General features: G+C 29.4%; 2 protein-coding genes across 2 annotated transcripts in view; one reads left to right on the top strand and one right to left on the bottom strand.

Moving 5' to 3' along the window:
• Nucleotides 1–938: 938 nt before the first annotated feature.
• Nucleotides 939–1,265, bottom strand: LOC129944827 (lysozyme c-1-like). Its single transcript, XM_056054488.1, has one exon. It carries the CDS (start codon nucleotides 1,263–1,265, stop codon nucleotides 939–941), a length of 327 nt encoding a protein of 108 aa, XP_055910463.1.
• Nucleotides 1,266–9,400: 8,135 nt separating this feature from the next.
• LOC129948489 (scoloptoxin SSD14-like) overlaps nucleotides 9,401–24,043 on the top strand; it is a 34,468-nt gene continuing 19,825 nt past the window's right edge. Inside the window, exon 1 of the mRNA XM_056059507.1 lies at nucleotides 9,401–9,727. The gene's annotated coding sequence lies outside the window, so the exon portion shown is untranslated. The remainder of the gene's footprint in view (nucleotides 9,728–24,043) is intronic.

The raw sequence follows: 24,043 nt of genomic DNA, 5'->3' as shown, positions 1-24,043 counted from the left end.
TTTTTTTTTAAATATTCGATTTAAACATTTTTTGAGTTATTAAAATAAAACTGTCGGTCATTTAAAATCAATTCTGCATAAGGTTAAATAGAAAATATACCATACATTTTATTATCCATGCTGAAAAAACACAAATCTACAACAAAATTAATAGAATTAACAACTATTTTTTAACCATTCATAAAACGTCATTGTTCTTTGAATATTAATTATTAATAAATACACAAATTTTGCCATTTTTAAGTTTTAATACAAAACATTTATCAGTCAAATAGATTTCGTTCCCTTTTTTTGTGTGCCAATACTTTTATGATCTAAAAAATATGATACAAAAACTAATCACAACATAAATTTCAAAAGCTTTACAAAGTTGTCAAAATAATAGAAAATGTAATAGAAATCTGTCAAGTTGTCAATTAAAAAATGTTCATCTGTCATATTTTGTATAAAACCTTCATTTGGACCAACAATGATGTGACAGGTTTATGTCATTCAGTTTCTAAATACTTATCTCATGTGAAATAAATTGTACAAATCATTCACAAGCCCTCAGCTAATTTATTCTCAAGGGTCTATTTAAAGAAACAATATTTTTGTAGGTTCAAATGTCTTTTGCTGCTAAGATAAGAACATAAGAATATGGCAGGCGATCATCAATTGAACTTATGAAAGTGTATGGACAGTGTCTTATAAAGAACTGTCACACTTAAGAGTCATCCATGAATCATAATTAATTGTGTTTACCATGCATAAGACATGCCACTTAATATTTGTATTGTTCAATTTGATGAACACTTAGCAAGAGTTGTTTTTAATTGCTCATAAAAATAAACACAATTTTTTTCCCATAGATGAGTAGAAACGTGTTTTTTCCGCTCATTAAATTTTATTATTTTTTACATTTGAATTTCCTACGGTATATGAAATACATTTCATTCTCAAAAACATTCATTAACACTTATTTTGGTGGTCTGACAGTGTGATTTCCAACCATACCATGCCTTAAATCCTTGTTCCTTTTTGACTCTTTTAGCACAATTCACAGCTGCAGTTATGTCATCCTTCAAAAGGCTGCTACAGTTTATGTTGCAGCCATTGTGTGATTGACGTCCATCATCTGGCTTACACCACCAACGATCATTGATTTGAAATATTCCCCAATCCTTGGTCTTATTTTTGTTCGTATTGGTTGCAGTGGTTTTGAAATTACTTTCATAACGGACTAAACACACCCAATCGGGAAGATCACTCCTAGGAATTCCCATAATCTAACCAATTCACGAGCAAGTTCACATTTGGAGAATTCTTTTCCATCTGCTAGAAAACTCGTAGTAATAAAAAGAAATGATAGAACAAAAATACAATTTTTGATCATTATTAGTATTTCGTGTTGAAAGATAATTGCAAACTGATCATAATTTCAACACAATAATGAGTATTTATAGGTAAAGCGGAATTTTGAATTCCCATTGCTTTTAATTCGAAGAGGTTAATTTATTATTTTTCTTATCATTATTAAGTGACAGAAAAGAATAAATATTTATATATAATATAATATATTACGAGTTCAAAAATAACCAACTATTGAAAGGAATTCTACGATGTTGTCTGTGAATCCCCCAAAAGTTCAAGGTTTCAAGTTATGAAGGAAGACTAGCATCGTCATAAATGAATGAACTTCGTGAACAGAATTATTATTGCATAATTTTACTGCGAAACTACAGCTAAAATCATGATATACTGTTAAACAACATATTGTGTTGTCTTAATTCAAACTACATCACTTACACTTTCTTCGTTGTGTAATCGGATAAGTTGAGAAAGTCCAAAAATCCATCCTTATCGCAAAAAAGTCTGACCCCCTAATGTTGAACGACTTTTTTCCCATGTTGATAATTCTTGGGACTCACAAAATATGAACATAATGCAACAATTTAAAATTTAATGTTGCTTCTTATCATAAAGTTAAAAATATACAGTGGACGTCCAGTATAACGAATGATATAATGTTCGAGGTCATTCTCTATATCGAGAGCGTTCGTTATATCGATCGACTTTTCCATTCAAAAAAATTTTGATGAATAACACTAGCCTTAGCCTTTAGTATAGCACCACTTATGAGAATGTGTTTCTCTCTTTGTCTAAGAAACCATTTGTACAGCCGATATTAGATTTACGTTGTAGAGAGCCATTGTGTGTCAAGTTCAGGTTCTTCAAGATTTTTGTGCGACTTTTCTTAATCCCACAGATTGTTGATTTTGGCACACGGAATTTTATTGAAATTTCTTTAAGTGAAACGCCTTTGTTGCACTCATCAATAATTTTGACTTTGTTCTTTAATGAAAGCCGAGTACGTTGAGATTTTGTAATCATTTTAATATTTTGTACACAAAACTAAATCTACAAAATTATTACGGAGCGTTTCAACCAGACGAGACTTTAAACAACAAAAACACTATTTAACTGCTAACATTATCTTGCCGTCGTGTCATTGAATATGTGTGTGTAAGACCGTACATAAAATTCAAAACTGCATAGCGATAGACAAACCAAAAAATAAGAATTCTAACAAAAATGTTTTAGTAGGCGATGCGAAGACTAAACGAAAAACAGAAAGCTTGTTACAGTTTTGAACCTTTGGCGCACACACGTACATATGTATGTACAAGAATAAACTTATGTGTTGACATAAAAATATATGCACAGATCACAATGGCAAGAAAAAAAATCATTTTAAGGCAATATAATACGCGTTCGTTATATCGGATAGCAAATTTTTATCATCGTTCGTTATTTAGAGATGTTAATGTAAATTTCAAAAGCGTTCGTTATATCGCAAATTCGCTATATCGGGCATTCGTTATATTGAACGTCCACTGTATGTCAATAAAAAAGAGAGGTATTTTTATTGCGCATATTATATTCAGCCGATTAAAAATTCAACTGTTTGTTGAATTTATTAATTAAAAGTGAGTTTTTCATATTTTTTCTGTTAATTGCTTTTAAAATATGTTGCTTGACTTGAAAACCTCTTTTCGGGTGTATGTCTTACACTAAGTCCAAGGAATCCCACTAAATTTTAATTTTAAAAAGGGGGTAAGATGCGACTTACACTGACAACTTCCCATCCGTTCACGTCTGTCAGTATTCTAAAACTTTTACAAAATAATATCAGCATTTTGTTGTCTTTGTGTTTTGTAAAAAAGATTGTCAATTGAGTTTTTCTAAAAACAAGTTTGATTTCAAAATCTATTATCTTACGTAAATAACAAAATTAAGCACATAATCAAATCTATTTAAAGCAATACCTTCAATTATTCAAGAGATATCGAAAGTCGAATATTAATTTTTACCAATTTTGTGTAGATTTTAAATTTTATAAATGTTATAAAAAAAAGTCTGAATATTGAAAATAATATTTTTATCAGATAAGTATAAATAGTTTCAAGCCAATATCTTCCATTTTTTGCTAAAATATTTGAGTCGAAAATCAATTTTTACTAACTTTTAGTAATTTTTGTTTAAGTTTGTATATTTTAAAAAAGAGTATCAGATCTGTTTTTCTCAAAATGTCAAAAACGTTATTCTACGTTGCAAACAATTCTTTTGGTGGTAAAATTATTTGTTTTGTTTGTAAAATGGTGAAAAAAACATTAATTAATTATACTAACTTCGTATTACTTTAAATTATATAACATACAATTTATTTGAAGTGGATAGCGTTATTGGTTTATGAGATTTTAGGGGTTAACCCAAGTTTTTACCTTCTTAACTTCCACGTACGTCAGTACGTCCGTACGATCGCGATGTTTTTTTCGTTGTCCATAGCTTAAGAACCAGAAGAGATATCAACTTCAAATAAATGTTGTTATGTAGATAAAAAGGCAGAAAGATGCAGAAAGGGCTCTCAAGAAAATTGCGTGGGCGATATTTTACCATAGCAGTTTAAAAAAAGGTGAAAATGTTGGTAAACCCTTAATATCTTACGAACCAAAAACGCTAGAGACTTGAATTAAATTGTATATAATATATTGTAACGTGATACCAAACAATAACATATTTTTAAAAAAATCCAATTAACCTTTTTTATTTTAAATTAAAAAACTGAACAAACAAAATTTACCATCCCGAAAATTTTGAAACACAAAATAACGTTTTTAACATCTGGTAAAATTTTGAGAGAAATCGAATTGACAGTTTATTTTTACAAAAATTAAAAACTTAAAAGATAATATAACAAAAGTTGGTAAAAATTAATTTTCGACTCAAATATCTTTTCAAAACTATGGCTTTCAACTAATTTCAACTTATGAGAAATATTGTTTTCAACATTTGGAAACATTTTGAGAAAAATCAAATTGACAGTTTTTGTACAAAAAATAAAAATCTAAACAAAAAAATTGTCTTTAAACTTGTTTTATTTCACAAAAAATATTGTTTTCAATATTCACTAGTTTTTTTTATAAAAATCCAATGGTCCGTTTTTTTATATAAATATAAATCTACAATAAATTATACGGAAATTTTCTAAAAATTGATTTTCGGTTCTCTTCTTACAATTTGTAAAAATTTAAGAAATTGGTAAACAACATTTTTCGACTAAAAATCTATTTAACAAAATTAGATTTTCAAACTTCACTATTTCCTTATATGAACAACATTGTTGGTCATTTTAAAATTTTTTAAGAATAATTCAACTAACAACTTTTTAAGAAAACCCGAAAACCTACAAACCTTTTAAGCAAAACAAATCGACAGACAAGATGGGAAGTTATCAGTGTGGGTCGCATCCCAGCCTCTTTTTTTTCAATTGTTATAGTATAAAAAAGAAACAATTATTAAATTTTTGTGAAAAACCTTTCGGCATCTTTCGATTTTATTATCTCTATAACAACATTTATTTGAAGTTGATGTCTCAACTGGTTCTTGTTGAGATATGGACGACTATCGATATTTGCAACTGTCAGAAGTCATTGCTTAAGACATTTGACAGTCGCTAATAATTTTGTACAAAATGTGAAAATGGAATTTAAGACTAAGGTATAAAATCTCTCTACCGTATTTAGCTTTTGTCAGCTCATTGGCATATGGTGAGAGCAATGACAGACTTTTTTGTAAAAACTGAAATTCAAATCAAGTAACCCTTGGCCTCAATATTTTTGACACATGAATTACTATATGACAAGCTTAAAATACTGTTTTATTTTGAAAATCAATAAAGACGATAGAACTACACAAAAATTACAATCCAGACAGTTTCATGAAAATATAAAATCAACCATCAAAGTAAAAACAAATAATGATTGAAAAGTACTATACTAACCTTCGAATAGAAATAAAAATAATATTTCAAGTAGTATGTTAATTGCAAATTCAATTAAATTACATATTTCTCACCCTATTATTTTTTCCATTTGAAATTGAAATCCAATTTTAAATTTAAAAAATCAAAAGCCAAATGGTTCACATCAAAAATCAATACCGCAATAAGAGATAATCAAATCTGCGCGGTTACTTTACTTACTAATTAGCTAGACAGATAAATTCATTTGATGGAAAATTGAAAACTTCAAATTCTATTTTAAGTGTTTTATGGGTTAAAAAAAGGAAAATATTGGTACAATACTGTGCAAACATATTTGTTTATTAATGAAAACAATTTAATGTTTTAATGAAAAAAGCACAAGTATAAAGGTTTATTAATGGTAAATAAACAATAAATTAGAAATGTAAAATGATTTCCATACGATCTATTTTTTAATAAAAGGTTTTTGGAGAGATGTCTGTATTTTTTTTTGTATAAATACAAAAAGCATTCGTCGCCTCGGATACATTACACACAAAAAATAATATTACCTCCAAAATAACTGTATACATCAATAAACAAGGTTTTTAAAATCTAGTACAAATTTTAGAAAAATCATGACAATTTGTTCTCCTTCAAATAAAAAACTTTAGAATAAACTCCTAAAAGTTGACGTTTAACCTTTAATTTTTTCTGATGAAAGCATTGACGCAACATTTTAAATAGTTCTTTACTTAAAAAGTCTTGTGTAAATTGTTCTTAATACTAAACAGTTTAAAGACTTCTTCTAACTAATGAATTGTATTGTTATTTTGTGGTAAAACATTCCATTGTAGATCGAGACGTCGCGTCCCCGATACAAATAAAGGGCCCAATTTGAAAATTAAATTCGTTTGTAATTTTTTGTTTGGACTTTTTTGTTCAAATAACCTTCACCGCCAAGATGACGATTGATTTTGTGAGCAAAAATGATTTGCCGCGAAATTGTAGTCCAACACTTTGTACCAGATTCTTTTTTATTTTGTCGGGGCTGTAGTCTCTTTGATTGTGGGGTGGAAATGATGCTGATTTGTCGGGATAATAGCTACATAAATTCAAGCCAATAGATTTCGTGGTTATTGATTTACAAGCTCAAAATCAACTTAAAAAAAATGTTATTTAATTTTTTTACTTGCAAAAGATAAAGAAAGTTAGATGATTGCTTTGGCGTTAAAGCATATTTTATATCGTCCAAACCTTTCAAATAGTTAAGTTTCTATAACTCATTTTCAGAGTCGACTTCGAATTTAAAAATAGTTTAGGTTTAAACGTTTACAAATTTGCACTATTGTTTTTAATATATGGTACCATTTTGACGAAAATGTTACTTACAACCTTTTAAAGAAAAACAAAACTTAATTCGAAATAAACAACTAAAAACCGATTTAAATGGTTTTCGACTTTTTGAGTACATACCTACCTTTTTAAAAAAAAAATTGTAAAATACATGGGATCTACAGAATGGTGTTTGATTAAACATATCTTACTGCTTAAATTAATTTGTTTAAAGTGATTGATTTCAAAATGGTGGCTGTGTTTTGCAATGACTTTTTCAGGGTCCACGGCGGGACTTACAGCTCCTAAAATTTTTTTAAAAAGTTATTGTAATCAATCCAATTTGACGAGTTGAAATTTTTCACATTTCTCAACGTTTCAAGGTCCCTATATTTTGTTATACAGATAATAACGCAGAAGGATGCAGAAAGGACCATCAAAAATTTGAATATTTGTCACCTCGAATCTTTTACAATCAAAAAATTATTCTATTTCTAAAATAATTGTGTGCAACAAAGAATAACGTTTTTGACATCTGGTAACATTGTGAGAAAAAAGACAAATCGACAGAAGTAAAGCTATCAGTGCGGGTCGCACCCTAGTTTTTTTTTTTAATTTTGATGAGTTAATGAATTTTGTACTTACTTATTAACTGCTACAAAAGTACGATAGAGTTTTACGATACTTTGGTTTTTGGCCAAATTTGCGCACTTCTAAAGTGCAAACTGCCTAATTTAAGTACAAAATCGTTAAGAAAATTACTATATACTTCGGTAAAAAATTGTCTGAGTTATGTACCTATCTTATAAAAAATGTTGCTGTCGATATTTTAAAACTTATTTCTAAAAGACAGGTGGCTATGAATACGAAGTTATAAGTTCGGATAGCTGCCTATTTTAATTCATTAAATCATAGCAACATTATGTGACTTGGCCTATGAAAAGCAGGCTTAGCATATTTTTTGAGACGTTCTCACAGCACAGAAATTAAAAAAAAAAACAGAGTGTTATTGAAAATCAAGATAATAAGTGGAATTGAAAATGAAAAAAAAGGAATTGAACTGACTTGATGCCGAGAAACTAACAATACTAACAACTAACAATACATTTTATCTTTAAAAGTTTATCTATGGAGTCATAAGCCATACATCTATACAATTGTTTTGTAATATCGTGTAAAATGTAACTCACGAAAAAAATGTTTAATTAAATTTGTGTGTAATGATTACTGAAAATTAATTATTACTGCATTGTTGATTATTACTCTGTTTTCAATTACATTTATGAAATTTAATTACAATTGAGTGACACTTTTTAATTAAATGTAGTTAGCAATTTATATTCTTCGAATACAAACCAAAGTAATTAAAACAGTGCATGGAAATAGATTCAAATTACAATTAGTTTTAATTGTAAAAATTCATATAATATCAACTGATAATTTTCTGCCCACAGCACTGTATACGCAAATATGCCTCTGTTTTCAAAAACCCACTTATTTTTATTTTTTTTCCATATCGACACCTAGAAACAATCATAAATCCTCCACATTAATATACACACTTTTCTCAATATTGCGTGTATACTAAATCACATGCGAACAAAAAAAAAACAAAAAACAATTAAATAAACAACAAAAACTGACAAAGTTAATAAACACAATCGAATAAAAATTAGATCCTCTACGATGAGAAAACAAAAAACAAAAAATACCACAAGACAAATTCCAGAAGTTCTTAAGTTATGATATTTCTCAGAATTGTCAGTTTAGTAGATGAAGTGATGTATGCGGGGAGTGAGGGTAATTCGGAATACCAGAGAATCCCTTCGCATATTAAGTGGGCACTTTAAGAGGTAAACACCACAATATATCTACTTGAAAAAAAAGGAAGACAACTCTTTCATCGTCACAAAGTGTTGCAAGGGTGACGAAATGTTTATTAACATTTTCCCGAGTTAGTGGCATTTGAATATTACGGTTCAGTGGCAATGGTACTACTCCTCCTCCTCCGTATAATATTGGCCATGCAACACCATTTGTTTAACCAGGGAACGTGCCATATGTTTTTATTCTGCACTTGATTGCCTGCCTCTGCAGCAGCAGCAGCAACAACATCAGCTCTATAAAACTTCCAAACCAAACCATACCACACCCACGACAAACGGACGAACGCGTCAACGCATATGAATTTTCTTGTAAAGGCCCCAGATATCTACAGAAGTTGTTCTATGGTGGAGTGGAGGCGGTGGGATCCCGAAGAATAAGGAATCAGCGAGAGAGTACTACAAATTTAATGTAAACAAACATACATTTTATTAACATACAATTTCTCAATATCGGAACGCTGACGGTTAGCGAAGCGGCGGCGGCGGCGGCTCCAAAACATATTGACGAACAAAAACAAATTACAAAAAAATTCACCCAGAAGATTGCTCCTACTCATAAAATTATTAAGAACTTAAAAAAAAAAATTATTTTGAAAAAGTGTTGGAGGTCTTGACTGATCTGTTTGCTAGTAGAGCAATCAGTCATGATCTGCAAGCGCGGTCGTAATTCACGTGTTTCACATACTCAGTGCTAGAAACCAACAAAAATAGAACACCAAAAAACAAAAAAAAATCAAAATTATTAAAAACGGTTATTCGAATTATGACAACAATAATCTATGGTCAGTGACTTGGTTTGATGATCAGATAATTAATTTAATTATACGGTAGACATTTTAGAAATTTCGGTTAAAAAAGAAGAAAATTAAACGTGAGCTTTTTTGGTTGAATTTATATATTTTGTCTTAATGGTGGATGATCTCATAGTAAAGGTGGTTTCGGAGTATTTTTTTGTTTTTAGTGCAAGAAGTTAAGATCTAAAGCTGAAGCAGTTTTGTGGGCGGCTTAAAAGAGTTTGTTGATTAAATCGGTATTGCATCAAATTACTTGTTGCAACTGTGTGACTGCGCGGGTGTTGGGAAAAATTAATGTGTCTGTAACGAATAAGAAGAAAAGATTTATGGAAACAAGTCAAATTTAAACAAAAGTTAATTTCTACATAAACTCCATTGCTTAGAGTTTCCGTCGTATTGCGAGTTACGGGTGAATCAATAGAGAAGAAGTAAGTATCAGATAAAGAAATGTCCCAAATTACTTCTATAGGTACATCCAAAATTTAAATTTTTTATAAGGCTGGACCTTACATCAGGCTAAATTTGACTGATGGTAAATATGGCCTATACTGTCTTTTATAACAACTCGGTTTCACATTTCCAGGTTGAGCCCCAGAGACTCGATCTTGGTGCCGATAAAACAATACGCGAACTGAGGATCTTTTTGAATACCATCTTCTTGATTCGGGAAAAGCTAAAATTTAGACTCACCAATGTTAAAAGTACTGTGAAATTTTGTAATGTTGTAGATCGGAGCTATTTTTATTTGTAGTTCAAAGTTTAAGTATCAGAGGAGTAGTTTAAAGAACCTCAGAAAATCCCCTATCGAAATGTTATGTCGCTATGACTGTAGGCCATTTTTGCGAAACTCTCGCGAAGAACGAATATTATTAAGAATGAGGTGTCATTCGATTTCTTCTTTTGTTAAAACCAAACTATCTTATTAAGTAAACAAAATGGTAATTAACTATAGCACGTCAATTTAAAAGAAAATACATATGGACCGATGACGCCATATTTTATGCATTGGGTACTATATTATCCAAAGTAGATTGTAGATTCAATAATTTAGTTTATTGACGTAGCCGCACTCATCCAAAATTAGCCCCATCGCTGAAGATTGGTTTCCGATTTGAATAAAGGTAAATCTCTAACTACTTCATTACTTATTAACTCCTGGGTCAGTTAAATTTTGTTTGGGTATACCTTGATGCAAGCTTTTCAAATTAAATTCTTCTTGACTTATCACTGAAAACGGTGATGTTTTGAGAAGATCTTGTTACCAACAAGTCGATATTTCTAAAAGTTTTACAAAATATTAATACAAATATTTTGTGAATGTTCGATAAACTAAATTTGAATTCAATATCTTTCTTGGTTCTTAAGTCAAAAAAACTTAACAAAAACATTGTACATTTAATAAAATCAGTTTGATTGCAATAACTGTTTTTGTTTCTGAGATATTTTAGTCAAAGCCAATTTAAATAGCATTTTTTAAAGTTATTTTTTTCTCAAGAAACAATTTGCAATTGGTTGTTTTCTAACAAAACAACCTGACAACAATATAGTATGAAATAATTTCGAAGGCAATACCTTCATATATTCTCGATATATTCTATTCGAAAATCAGTTTTAACTTTTTCTTGTGGTCATACAATTAACAGCAAAAGATTACGTTGCAAATGAAGAAACTTAACACAATGATAAATTAATTTATTTATGCAAAATATACATTTAGTAGCCAGAAGTTCAGATGATATTTTATTTTTAAAAAATATCTTTGAAAAATTTAGTACAGTAAAGATATGTTGATTTAATCGATTTTGGAAGTAGACATATAATTAAGCCATCTGCATTGAAGTACGTTTATAAATAAGTAACCCTATTGAGGGCAACTTTTTAACCTTTCGGCAGATAGTATTGAGTTGAACATCCTTTCGGTTTTATTACTTCTGCGCATTTTTTTTTCCATTGTACCTGCAAGCTTTGAACACTGGGCAGGAGTTATTTTTGCCACTCTTTTTTAACAACGTTTCAAAGAGAAGCCTTATTCGTAGGTTTTCTAGCCGCAAATGTTTTTTTATTGTACCCCATAGATTTTCTATTCAGATCCGGGTTTGAGCAGGCCACTCCAGGACTTGGATTGAATTTGATTCAAACCTGGATTTAACGACCATATAGCAATGCTTCGGGTCGTTGTCCTGTTGAAATATCCAGACTAACGGTAAATTGTCAGCATAATCCCTATTTAAATCACTGTCCAAAATGTCATTGCACATTTCTCCTGTCATATTTACATAAATTTGCACCAATGCACCAACTCCTGATGATGTAAAACATCCCCAACCCATTACAAAAAACTCTCCATGTTTTATAGTTTTTTTTTGTGTATTTCGGGTCCAATTCTTTCAATGGCGGACGCCTCATATACCGTCTTCTGTGACTTCCAAAAACGTTGAACTTGGATTCGTCGCTCTACACGACCACATTCCAAAAATTTGAACTTTATTAAAGGTAATCTTTAACAAACCTCATTCTTCGAGCAATATTTGTTTGGACAGGTTGGGCTTACGTCTAGCGATTCGTATATTAAAATGTTGTTCATGAAGTCGCCTTCGTATGGCTCTTGCTGATAATTGTACATCATAGTTCTCCTCTATTTGGGCTCTTAATTGAACGAATGTTAAAAATGGATTCACTTTAGAAAGCCTAACTAATGTTCTGTTCTCGTTTTTCGTAGCTTTTTCGAGGTAGGTTCTCAAAGGTTTGGTGTTTTTTTAAATATTGAACTGCGGTCCTAACTTTACCTCTAGCAAAACCTACTAATATGCTTACTTTTATAACATTTTTGTACTTTTTGAAGCATTTGACAATAATTTTTCCTTAACATGAAGTAGAGGTTTTATTTTTTCCGGTAACTATTATCAATTACATATTTTAATTTTTATTAATACATTTCCTTAATAATAAAACAGTTTTAATACATTTTGATAAAATATCTACATGGCATAATATAAAAGCTGTTTTAAATGTAATGACTTAATTACGTGACCATCTGCACTGCGACTTAACAACAAATAAAGCGCTTTGTTTAAAAGAAAAACATCTTTGAACCTTAGGTGACATACCGTTTTCATATTGAGATAATTTTAGTTGTTCACCGTTAAAAAAACAGACAAAAAGTGATACAAGAAACCTTTATTGAAGAGAATAGGGTACATTCGTTTTGTGGCCACGACTGTACATACATACATAAAATGTATCAAATATTATAAACAATATATTTTTATTATATAAAAATAGTGTAAAACCAATAACTCTAATGTTGCCAAGATATTCGTGTCGAAAATCAACTCTTTTGAACTTTTACTGTTGGTTTTTTATAGGTTATAATTTTTTGTAAGAATACTGCGTCTTCTATTTTTCATAAAAAGTACCAGGTGTCAAAAACTTTAGTTTTTGATGCAACATGATTTTTTTTAGAATTTTCCAGATGACAAATATTTGTTTTTCAGTTTTTTGATTTATAAAAAAGATTGTTGAATATTTTTCGAATTTATAATACTCTTTTATAACGTCAATATTTATAATATACAATTCAATTGAAGTTGCCAAATCAACCAGATTGCTGCAATTTCACACGTCTAGAGGCCTTAGATCTCTTCATTTAATTATTTAAAGCTTTACAGAACACCTACATTTTATTTTAAGTAAATCCACTTTTTTTCAGACGAAATTTTAAATACCTAAATGAGGTCACTATTTGCATTTGAATTGTTTCTGATAAAGGGCTATTCTTTTATCCCTCAGTTATTTCACTTGGAGATTTGAAGCATTGTTAAAAATTCCTACTGTCTTTGAAGTAAATGTAGCACTATTTATATGGCAAGTTTTGCATTCGTAAGAAATTTCGGACTTGAGGTTTTAATCAAACATGACAATACGATAGTAGAGAAGTCAAAAAAAGTAGATCCCCCATGTATGTCGGTCTGTTCTCGCATCTACAGATCAAACTATTAGGTCAATTGAGTTCAAACTTGGGAACTAAGGTTTTAAGCAGCTTCGCGTATTTTTTTTCCTTAAAATAACAGCAGTCCCAATTTGTATATTCGTTGGTCAAAATTCGAAAAATCGAATTTTCTCAAAAACGAAACCACTGATTTTTATTTAGTTGTCTTTAAATTTCTTTTTCCTCACTTGGATTCTTTCAATAAAAAAAATGGCTTGAAGAAAACCCCCAAAGAACCATTATTTTGTTTTTAAATTTTCTAAAGAACTCATGAACCGATTTCAATATATGTTTTAAGTACAAGCTCTCATATTGTTTTAATAATTGGATTTTTAAAAATATAGTCATTTTCTAAGAAATTCGATGTCTCGAAAACATATCAACAATTTTTATCCAAAATCAATTATACAATCTATATTAATATATTCTTAGTAAGACTCCAAAAAGATTTTTAAAGAAACTACATATTAAACATTTTATATTTACATACAAAATAAATGAAATTGCAAGTTTTTTTTTGTTCGTACGAACAGTCGTGCAATTTATTTTACAATGTACTTATTCATAGTTTTAAGATCCATTTAAGATCATCTAAACCTAAGCGATGTATAATAAATATCAGCAATTCTTTATACACGACAATTTTTAAAGTATTCTCTTAAAAAAATTTCAACAATTCCTTCGAAACAGACGAGAAAGTTACTCTGACTCTAGTTCAAAAAATATTGTCTTAGGTGGCATTGTCTGCCACTTATAGATTTCGCATCAGACGTGGAAAACTGTCAGCCCTATACAACGGACTACGCACCATAACCATTAACCCATTAACCACGAGCAAAACTATAGATACTTATACAAATAATGTATAAGTTCAGTATTATTATGACACCCATAATTTATTTAGAACCATTTGAATAAACAGAAAAATCATTTATAAAAACTAAATACATAATAATAAGTCCACGCAGATAACGAAATGTTGTCTACTTGTAATTTTTCAAAAAAAAATGTCTGTTGTTTAAACGAAACACAAGGAAAAAAAATAAAATGTTTTTTTCAACAGATGCTTTTCAGTTATCTTATAATTTTTTAGGCAATTTTGTCGACAACAAGTCGCGTTTCTGTCGGTATGGCGGTCATTCGGGTTGACACAGTGGGGTAGAACATATAAAAAAATTAATTTATTCTACAAAATTTCGCCTACAAAATATTCAAGTTCATAAAATAGGATCTTTAAGTTGAAAAAGGCAAAATGGTGCGAGAGACTTCATTTGTCCGTTTTTGACATATCGAAAAAACGTTTTTTTTGGGGTAGAATTCAGCTTTACTTATTTTTTGACTGATGGTTCGAACGAGCTTGTGCCATTTTGAGACAGAGGTGAAATCTATTAATTTGAAGAATATACCATTTTAACTAAACAAGTTTTTTCCTGGCTCCAAAATGTGTCGATTTTCTTAACGAAACCTACCTCTGTAATATTTAAAAACTATATCCACCTAAAAACATGACACGTGTTTGTTCATTTAGAAAATATTTGAACTAAATTATTTCCTCACCTTGACTTAAAAATAAACATGGAATGAACTTTCAGAGTGCTCTAATATATAGTTTAGTTAATTTTTGTCTATATTCAATTAATAATTCTACCCCACTGTTTGAGTGAGATTGTATTTCAAACTCACAGACTTAATGGCACTTTAAATACCACATATTGTGTTTAACCCTGAAATCTGCGTTCTGATCAAATTGCATTATTTGTTTTCTTGATACAATAATTGAGTGAGAAGAGAATTTTGGATTCATTAAATATAAATATAAAAGGCGGTTAGATTTTAAGGGCCGATGTTGGTTTTGAATGAAACACAAAATATTTAGGAAGTTAGTGTCATTTCTTTTTATAATGATAATATAGTTCAATTGTGTATGGAACAAAATGTCGGCCAAATGGCCGCCGTGACTTCACGGCACACCTCCATTCGATGGTCAAAATATTTGATGACACAGAGGCATAATTAAGGTTCTTTCCCGTTGATGTGCCGCATTATATCATCTTTAAAATCTTGAATTGTGGCTGGATTATGGACGTATTATTTTTTCAAATAACTAACAAAAGAGCTATTGTTTCGGTAGTTGTGTGGTCAGTGGCAATTGTTGAAACCACATATCGTAGACATCCATATCTTCCAATTTGGGTCATAAAAAGTTCGTTATCATCTCACGATAGCGAACAATACTCACAGTAACTGCCTGATCGGCCATATTTTGGAAGAATATTGCCAAATGAAGGACCATTTTCAGAATAAGCCTGAGTAACTTAAACTCCTGTGTATGTTTAAATGGTTCAAATTGGATTAGTATCAAATCGTAAAATGTCAAATGAAATTCAGAAAAAAACTTGACGTTTAGGTGTGGTTCACAATCAACAAAGGCCTTTAAAATTTAACCACCCTTTACATGTACAAGGCATAAAACGAACAAATGTTATTATGTATCATAATTTAAATATGTTTAATGTGCATTATAATTTAACCAGATAACTATATTTTAGGATATCTATTATCAGTGTACATAATGCATGGTTATCATACTCAAAAACAGAGTTTAACTTATAAAAATGGGATATTAAAATGATTGTGGAAGTCAATGACTTTCAACATTGATATTTTATTTTCTTATCAAATAAGTGCAGTCAGCTAGATTCTTGAAAATTTCATAATCTTCAAAAAATTACAGTGAACTCAGAATTAACACCACTCACTGCTTGGCCTTGCTCCAGTGGTTTGAATATTTATGTTTTGCATAAAGCAATGACTTTATGTTTAAAATAAAGTGAACAAAATGGATAAAATATTTTCAAATATTCGTTATCGCAAAAGTTTTGAATGCATTCATAACTCTCTCATTTAATTACAACGTAATTTTCGTTTTTTTTAAATTCACTTTCATTTTATAGTCCCTCCATGTTTTCAGCACTTCAAATTAAGAATTTGTTTATAAAGTAAACTTTATACAGCACCTCATGTTCTTGAATTTTCAAAACTATGGAGGTAACGTATAGCTTCTGATTTTCTTTCGTAAGAGGATATTTCCTCTTAAATTTATAAATAAAAGCAAACTGTTCTTTTAAAACAAACATCACATCTTATCAACCCATCAAAAATCACTTATAAATAGATTACGTTTTACTTTTAATTGCATTAAATTCAGTTAAAACTTTTTGATGAGGAAGACTTCGAATATATTAACTTTTATGTTAAGCGTCAACATGTTAAACGATTGGTTGCAGGAAATTAACTATTGGACATTAAACTAAGATAAACATGATGAATTCGTAGAATTGTTTTTATTTGTTCCCTAAAATAACACCTGGAAAATCAAAACCTGATTCATAAATTATTCAAACTATTGCAAAAAATTTTGCCTTTTCCGTTCTTCAATCTGTTCTCCCTTTGAATAATTTCTATTTACTTTTTTGTAAATTATTATTTTCTTGAAACTCATAACTCAAACAATCATAAAATATATTTCTTTCAAGAATATTGAGAGTAAAGTTTGTCATATAGTTGACTCAATAAATCATAAGATTGTAATTTGTTTTCCATGGATATTGTTTGCCAAACAAGCATTTCCAGAATTTAACTTACTCTTCGTGTTTTTTTAAGGTGATAACGGGTAAAGCCAAAATGTATTGATATGAAAATATGTAGTCTTTTGAAGTCAGTATTCGAATTTATAACACAAAACTTAAAGAAGTCAATAGCACAGTACGTATATACTTTGGAAAATAATAGGTTGGCATTTTAAAGTCAATCATGAAAATATGTTTTTCTCTGAAAAAATTATTTAATATATTTTCTATCTTTATTTATTGAAGAACCCGTGGCATGATGGACTGTCATGCAAGGAGTCTTGGGTTCGATCCCTGCCTATGCCACCTAAAGTTTTTTTGACGGGTACTGACTCTTGCGAGGAATTAACAAATACTCCAAGAGTAATTCTTGTCATGAAAAGTGCTTTCTCAAATTTGCCGTTTGGATTTGGCTTTAAACTGTAGGTCCCTTCCATATCTGATAATAGTACTCGCACACAGGAATGGTTGAGAGTTCTCAGTCACTAGGCCCTAGTTCTCAAACGGGCTGTTGCGCCATCCAATTTATTTATTTCTTACGACTGTAACCTTACTACTAAAAACTATATGACAAGTATTGCATTCGTTAAACTTTTTGGAACTCGAAATTTTAATCAAAGGTAACATTACGATGGTAGAGAAGTCGAAAAAAGTGTGTGCCCCGATTCCGTCCGTCTGTCTGTCTGTCCTATACCATTGAGCCCAAACCATAGGGTGCATTGACTTCAAATTTCAAAATCAAGGCCGAATCGCGTTAGTCGTTTTTTTATCATTGTTCAAAAAACTAAAATCAACAGTAGTGCTCAGTTACCCAGAAAGAAAGATCCCCCATATAACCGCATTTTTATTTATAAATTTTCTCAAGAACTAAGCAACCGATTTCAATAATTATTTTCTGCACAAGCTCTTAAATAATTTCAAAAGTATTTGATGATAAAAAATTACATTATTTTTAATTTTTAAAAAAATATAAAACATTTTTTTCGAAATTCGATATCTAGAAATTAAATCATCATTTTTTATGAAATGAATGACTGCATACAAAAAATGTTTTCAAACAAAAATTGAAAAAATACATAAGAAATTAATTTAAAAACAAACCGCTCTAACGATTTTCAAATACAAATTTTGAAAAAGAGGCTGGCTAGCGACCCACATTGATAACTTACCATCCTGTCTGTCGATTAGTCTTGCTAAAATGGTTTGTAAATTTTCGTATTTTGTTAAAAAAAAATTATCGGTTAAATTATTCTAAAAAAGATCTAAAAACGACCAACAGTATTTTGTATATAATGAAATTTTGTGAACAAGATTTTTAGTCGGAAACCAATTTTCACCAATTTTAGTATCATTTTTAAAATTTGTATTTCTTTTGTAAACAAACCCAGATTGGATTTTTCTTAAAAATTTATCACAGAAGGAAATCATTTTGAAATAAATACCTTCACGTATTTACAAAATATCGAGAACCGAACATCAATTTTTAATAATTTTGTGTACTTTTTTTTGTAGATTTTAATTTTTATGAAAAAAATTGACTGTAGGATTTTTATAAGAATTTCGCTGGGTGTCGAAAACAATATTTTCTATAAGATGAAACAAGCTCGACGACAGTATCTCTATTTTTTAAAAGAAATGCGAGTAGAAAATAAAATTTTACCAAGCTATAGTATTGTTTTTTTTTAGGTTTTTATTCTTTGTAAAAAAAAGTGTCAGTTCAATTTTTGTCACAATTTTACGGAATGTTGAAAACAATATTTCTTGTAAGATAAAATTAGTTTAAAGACAAAGTCGAAAAACAATACGTTTGGACACCATTCTATCCATAGAAACTGAATGATGGTGAGTTCAGTTATTGCCGATGTACGTCCACAAGTGTTTGGGAAAAGTCTTCATCATCACACATTGAATCTTCAGATTAGAAATGATCAAGACAACCGTGGCGGTTATATGTCAAAAATGATATTTAAATTATTATGCCTGAAGTTTATTTTTAATTTAACTTCCCATGGGACGTTATTGCAAACGGGCCGAATTTGAAAACAAAAATTTTAATTTTTCGACTTTTCAAGGTCCCTAGGCTAGAGAAATGTCTGTGTATGCGTGTGAAGTGTACGTACCTTCGAATGTTCGGAAAAGCTTTTTTTGTCGTCCATATTTCAATAACCAGCAGAAAAATAGACTTTAAATAAATGTTGTTATACAGATAATAGTACATAAAGATACACAAAGGACTCCCAATTAAAATGAGAGGCTATATCGTACAAACTGGTTCATGTACTCAAAAAGTCTGTTCAAAAATATTTTTTATATTTTTTGTATTGTATTGTATTTATTGTAGCAGAATATTCTTACATTTTTTCTTAAACTATATTGCACAATTTACAGAGTTACGGTATAAATCTACCTTACTACTGACAAATAATAAATTTTTTAATACAAGTAATGAAAAGCAACTAACAGTATATTGAAGGAAAAGCTACATAGAAACCTTCATTAAATTGTTTTGAGGATTTAAGATTTAAAAATTCACATACAAAATAGGTTTTTCTTCAAAAATTTTAATGCCATTTAATTTTTCAAAGATACTTTATTTGAAAATCGTTGGAGCTGTTTTTTTTAATTACTTTTGTTAGGAAATTTGGCTTACGTTAAAAAATGTTAACCCCTTTCTGAGATATAGAATTTTGAAAAATTAACTTGAATTTTGTTTAAAAGTCAAAAAAAATTATGAACTTATTGATTATCAAATCTTGTTAAGACAATACCAACGCTTGTGCAAAAAAAGAGTAATTGAAATCGGTTGATTAGTTTGTAAAAAAACTTAAAAACAAATAAACGGTACCTTTCTGTAGCAACGCAAAAAAATCGGGAACTTACTTTTTTCGACTTCTCTTTTCTTCTGAACAAACAAATTATCGTTATCCAAAATAATTAATGTGGCCAAGACTTCTAATAAAATTTTGAGAAGAATCGAATTGAGAGTTTTTTTTTACAAAAAATACAAACCTACAAAATATTACCACAACTAAAAATGAAGTTACCTTTTCAAAAATTATAAATATTGATTTCAAACAAATTTCATCTTAAGGAAAATATTGTCTTCGACATTCAGTAAAGCCTTTTTAAAAATCTAGCAGTTTTTTTTCATATTTCATAATTAAAATCTGCAAATATAGTATGCGAAATTGCTAAAAATAGATTTTCAATTCTCAATATCTCGTGAATAAACAAAAGTATTGACTTCAAAATTATTTCATTTTGTGCAAAATCTTATTAGAAAAATCCAATTTTTATTTGTTCATATCAGAAATAATAACATTCAATAAATGCTAATAAAATTGGAAAAAAATAGTTTTCGACTAAAAATCTCGTTAAAAGTAATAAATTTTGAAATAAAACTGTAAGTTGCAAAATATTGTTGGTAAGTTTTAGCTAATCTGTTAGAAAAACTCAACTGACAACTTTTTCGAAAACACAAGAAAATACAAACAAACAACAAAAAAACTTATAAAAAATGTTTTTCGACACAAGTATATTAGGAGAAAAATGAAAGATATTGACTTCAAATTATTTATCTCACACAAAATATTTTTACTAATATTTTGTTATCGTTTTAAGCAAGACAAATCTACAAACGTCGATTTTAAAAAAAGTGTCTTAGTCTTATTCTGTTTCAAAGTTATTTATCTCTGAAAACACAATTTAATAAGAATTTAAAATAAAACTTAAATTGAATTAGTTCAGTTTGTGCATTGCATATTTTTTGACTTTCCACTCATATTCTTCTAGTATGAGTTAGTATAATTTGAACTATTAGTCATCATTCGTCATTCATCATCACCAAATAAAAGACGGAGGATATAACCATATACCAGTCAATCCAATAAAATCATAATAAATTAAAACAAACACTCATTTTTATACTCCTCTATTCAATAAAATTCATACCAATCATAAACCAAACCCACAAAACAATGAAATTATGGAAATCACTTTTTGGCAAAACTCACTTTATCTACAACCCTTACTTCTTGAACTGTAACCAGCTGTTGCTCATTTCATTCATAATTATCTCGTTAACAGAATTTCTTGATTATCATAATATTGCCTGCGAGATAGCAATGAAATAAAAAAATCCTTTATGTATAAAATTCATTCCCCATAGAAGCATCCGTCATCCGTCAAAACTGCAGATACATATTATTTGCTTTGCTGTCACTCACTTAACTCCCATATGAATGTTACATATAGAACACTCGACTTTCAACAAGGTATACTGATAGATACTGACAGTATGATGTCGTCATTGTTTTCATTCGCATAATTATCACCTCTCCTCGTCGCGGTCGTCAGTCCTCATCACAATCAACTTAGCTCATAACTCACTATCACTAAGCTCATACCGAGGTACTATAACATACCTACGTGTCTAGTTCATATAAAAATAACAGCCCCAATAATATCTATGTCACCCCTTAATCTAACCCAATTTTCCTGCCACTTGCAAAAAAACATAGAAACACAAAGAGAGATACTTTAATAAGTGCGATACATAGCAAGTAGATACTTTTTTGCCGGCCGCTTTTATATTCCTAAACTTAGTTTCGCGACATAAAAAAAGTTTACATTTCCTTAGAGGGGTAGGTTAAATGTAAATGTAAGTTAAGTGAGCTATAATATACGATATACCGCTCCGCTCCGAAATCTGTCATATTTAAACGTTTTGAAGAAGCGTGCATGACAAGCCAAAAATAATTAACTTGACGCTTGTGGATCAGGCCGCTACATGCGTTTAATTGAATTTTTATTGTCACTAATGAGCCATGAAACTGAATTTCAAGTTAACAAAATACACTAACAAAACAGCTTTAAGAATAAGACAACTTTCTTTAGGTAATATGGCAATGGTTCCTTATAAGGATCCCTATTAAGTATATTGGATTTTATCTATGAGTACGAGTATTCTACTTTTGAGGAAATATGTTGGCCACAGCCTTAGAGATTTTTATTTTTATTTTTGTTCTCCTCGCATTCACGAGTATAATAAAAAATATAAATTCAGAATCAGATTCTTCGATTCTGGTTGCGCTGCGCGGACTTCCCGTTAACGCGCGTGTACGTGTACTTGTATTCCTACGGAGTAACATACACTTTCTATATGAGCGTAGGGAAAATTGGGGTAAAGTTGAGTTTCTACCGTTAGACAAAAAATAAGGATACTTTTTGCAATTTCCACCGAAAGGTAATCAGTTCTATTATTTTATATTTCTTCATTCGATGTTTTCTATGTTTTTTCCTCATCGAAAAAAGTTCAAAATTGTGTGTTTTTGAAAAGTTAATTTGTTTACAAAGTAATCAGTTGCGAAAATTTTTAATTTAAGAAACAATATTTTCTATGTTTTTCGTTGCGTCCCTTACATAAAATCTTATGAAGACTGCTAAGATATGGTTAAACAATTTTCTTACTGGGTAATTTCTTGTTAATAATCTACCATTTATTAGTTGTTTATTATTTGCAATATCGTCACAAGTGTCTTGAAAAGTTTTCTATTTTTTTTCTTTTCACTTCATTTAGCTAAGTAATGGCCTGCAGACAATACAGTTTAATCTGAAATTTTAATTTCACCCGCTCAAAATTTTAACTATAACTTAAAATTTGCATTGAAATGGTTTTTATGTTAAAAACACACGTTTAAGATTTTATCCTGCAATAGTTTCTATGTTTTTTGTTTTGGTTTTTCAATTTGCAAAACATCCCTAGAAAATGGGTGATAAGGTATTTTATTTAATATATTTAGTATTAAGGAATCTAAGTTCGATAATTGCATGAATTCAAAATATTTCTTGCAATGTTAAAACTTCATTAAAAAAACGTTGAAAAACAATTTATCTTGAATTGTTTATTACTATAAAATGTTTTTCTCGTTATTTGCATAAATTCTTATCATGACATATTACCTATGTTTTACGTTAACCATATAAAATTGCTAAGGAAATCTCTTGAAGCCAAGCACGCTAATCTTTAACTTTTCATTCATCTGAAGAATTTTATTTTGTTGTGTCATACATTTTTGAAGCCCTGAAAAAAAGGTTTGCGAAGTCTTGAAAAGAATGATAGCTTAGTATCTTCTAAGCAATAAACGCCTCAAATATGATGTATGAACCTCATACCTAGAATAATTTATTGCTTACCAGAAAAAATGTGGCGTTTATTTTTTATAATTTAGTTGCCTATGTTTTATTTTAAAAAGAAATCGTTTTGGAAAGTCTAGAAAAGAATAGTATATTGTTTAATTTAAAATTCATACGATGTTTCAATGTTTTAAGTCTTTTTCTAAGCTTAGTATCTTCTTAGCAGAGAACGACGCAAATATGATAAGACAACATCATACCTAGGATAATTTATTGCTTACTTGAAGTGAGTAACTAAAAAGTGGTGAAATTTTAATCATTTTTTGTTGTCTGCAAGAAGTTTCAGTTTTTTTATGTTTCTGTGTTTGCAACGTCAATAACCCATGTTTACAAAACAAATGGTTTGAAAAGCAATATAATATTCTTTCAAATATTATATTTCTTAATTTTAAAACTCATGTGAAGTTTCTATGTTTTTTTAGACTTGATCCAAGCCAAAAGTCTCAAATATGATATTTAAACCTTATACCTAGGATAATTTATTGCTTACTTGAAATAAACCTTAAAAAAAAAAAACGTTTTCTAAAGTCTAGAAAAGAATAGTATATTGCTTAATTTAAAATTCATACCATGTTCTCTTTCATAAGCTGTGTATCTTCTTAGCAGAAAACGTCGCAAATATGATATACTCGTAAAAACCTGATACCTAAATTAAATTATTGCTTACCTAAAGTTAATTACTAAAATGGAATTTGCCCTTGTCTAAAACAAATTTAAGTTTTTCTATGTATTTTTTCAACGCCAGTAACTCATGTCAAATCTTCACAGCCTTGCAAAAGTAACATTTTGAAGAGGATAGTTTATTGCTAAACTTAAAATTCGTACAATGGTATTAATATTTTTTAGATTCTTTCCAAACTTTGTTTCTTCTTAGCAAATATGATATATAAACTTCAATAATTTTCCTTTGGCTAAAATAAATTTTATTTTTT

The sequence above is a fragment of the Eupeodes corollae genome, chromosome 2 (genome assembly GCF_945859685.1).
Source record: "Eupeodes corollae chromosome 2, idEupCoro1.1, whole genome shotgun sequence".
In the NCBI taxonomy this organism is placed as follows: Eukaryota; Metazoa; Arthropoda; class Insecta; order Diptera; family Syrphidae; genus Eupeodes; species Eupeodes corollae.
Note: the sequence above shows the minus strand (reverse complement) of the source record. Positions and strands in the feature narration are given on the sequence as shown.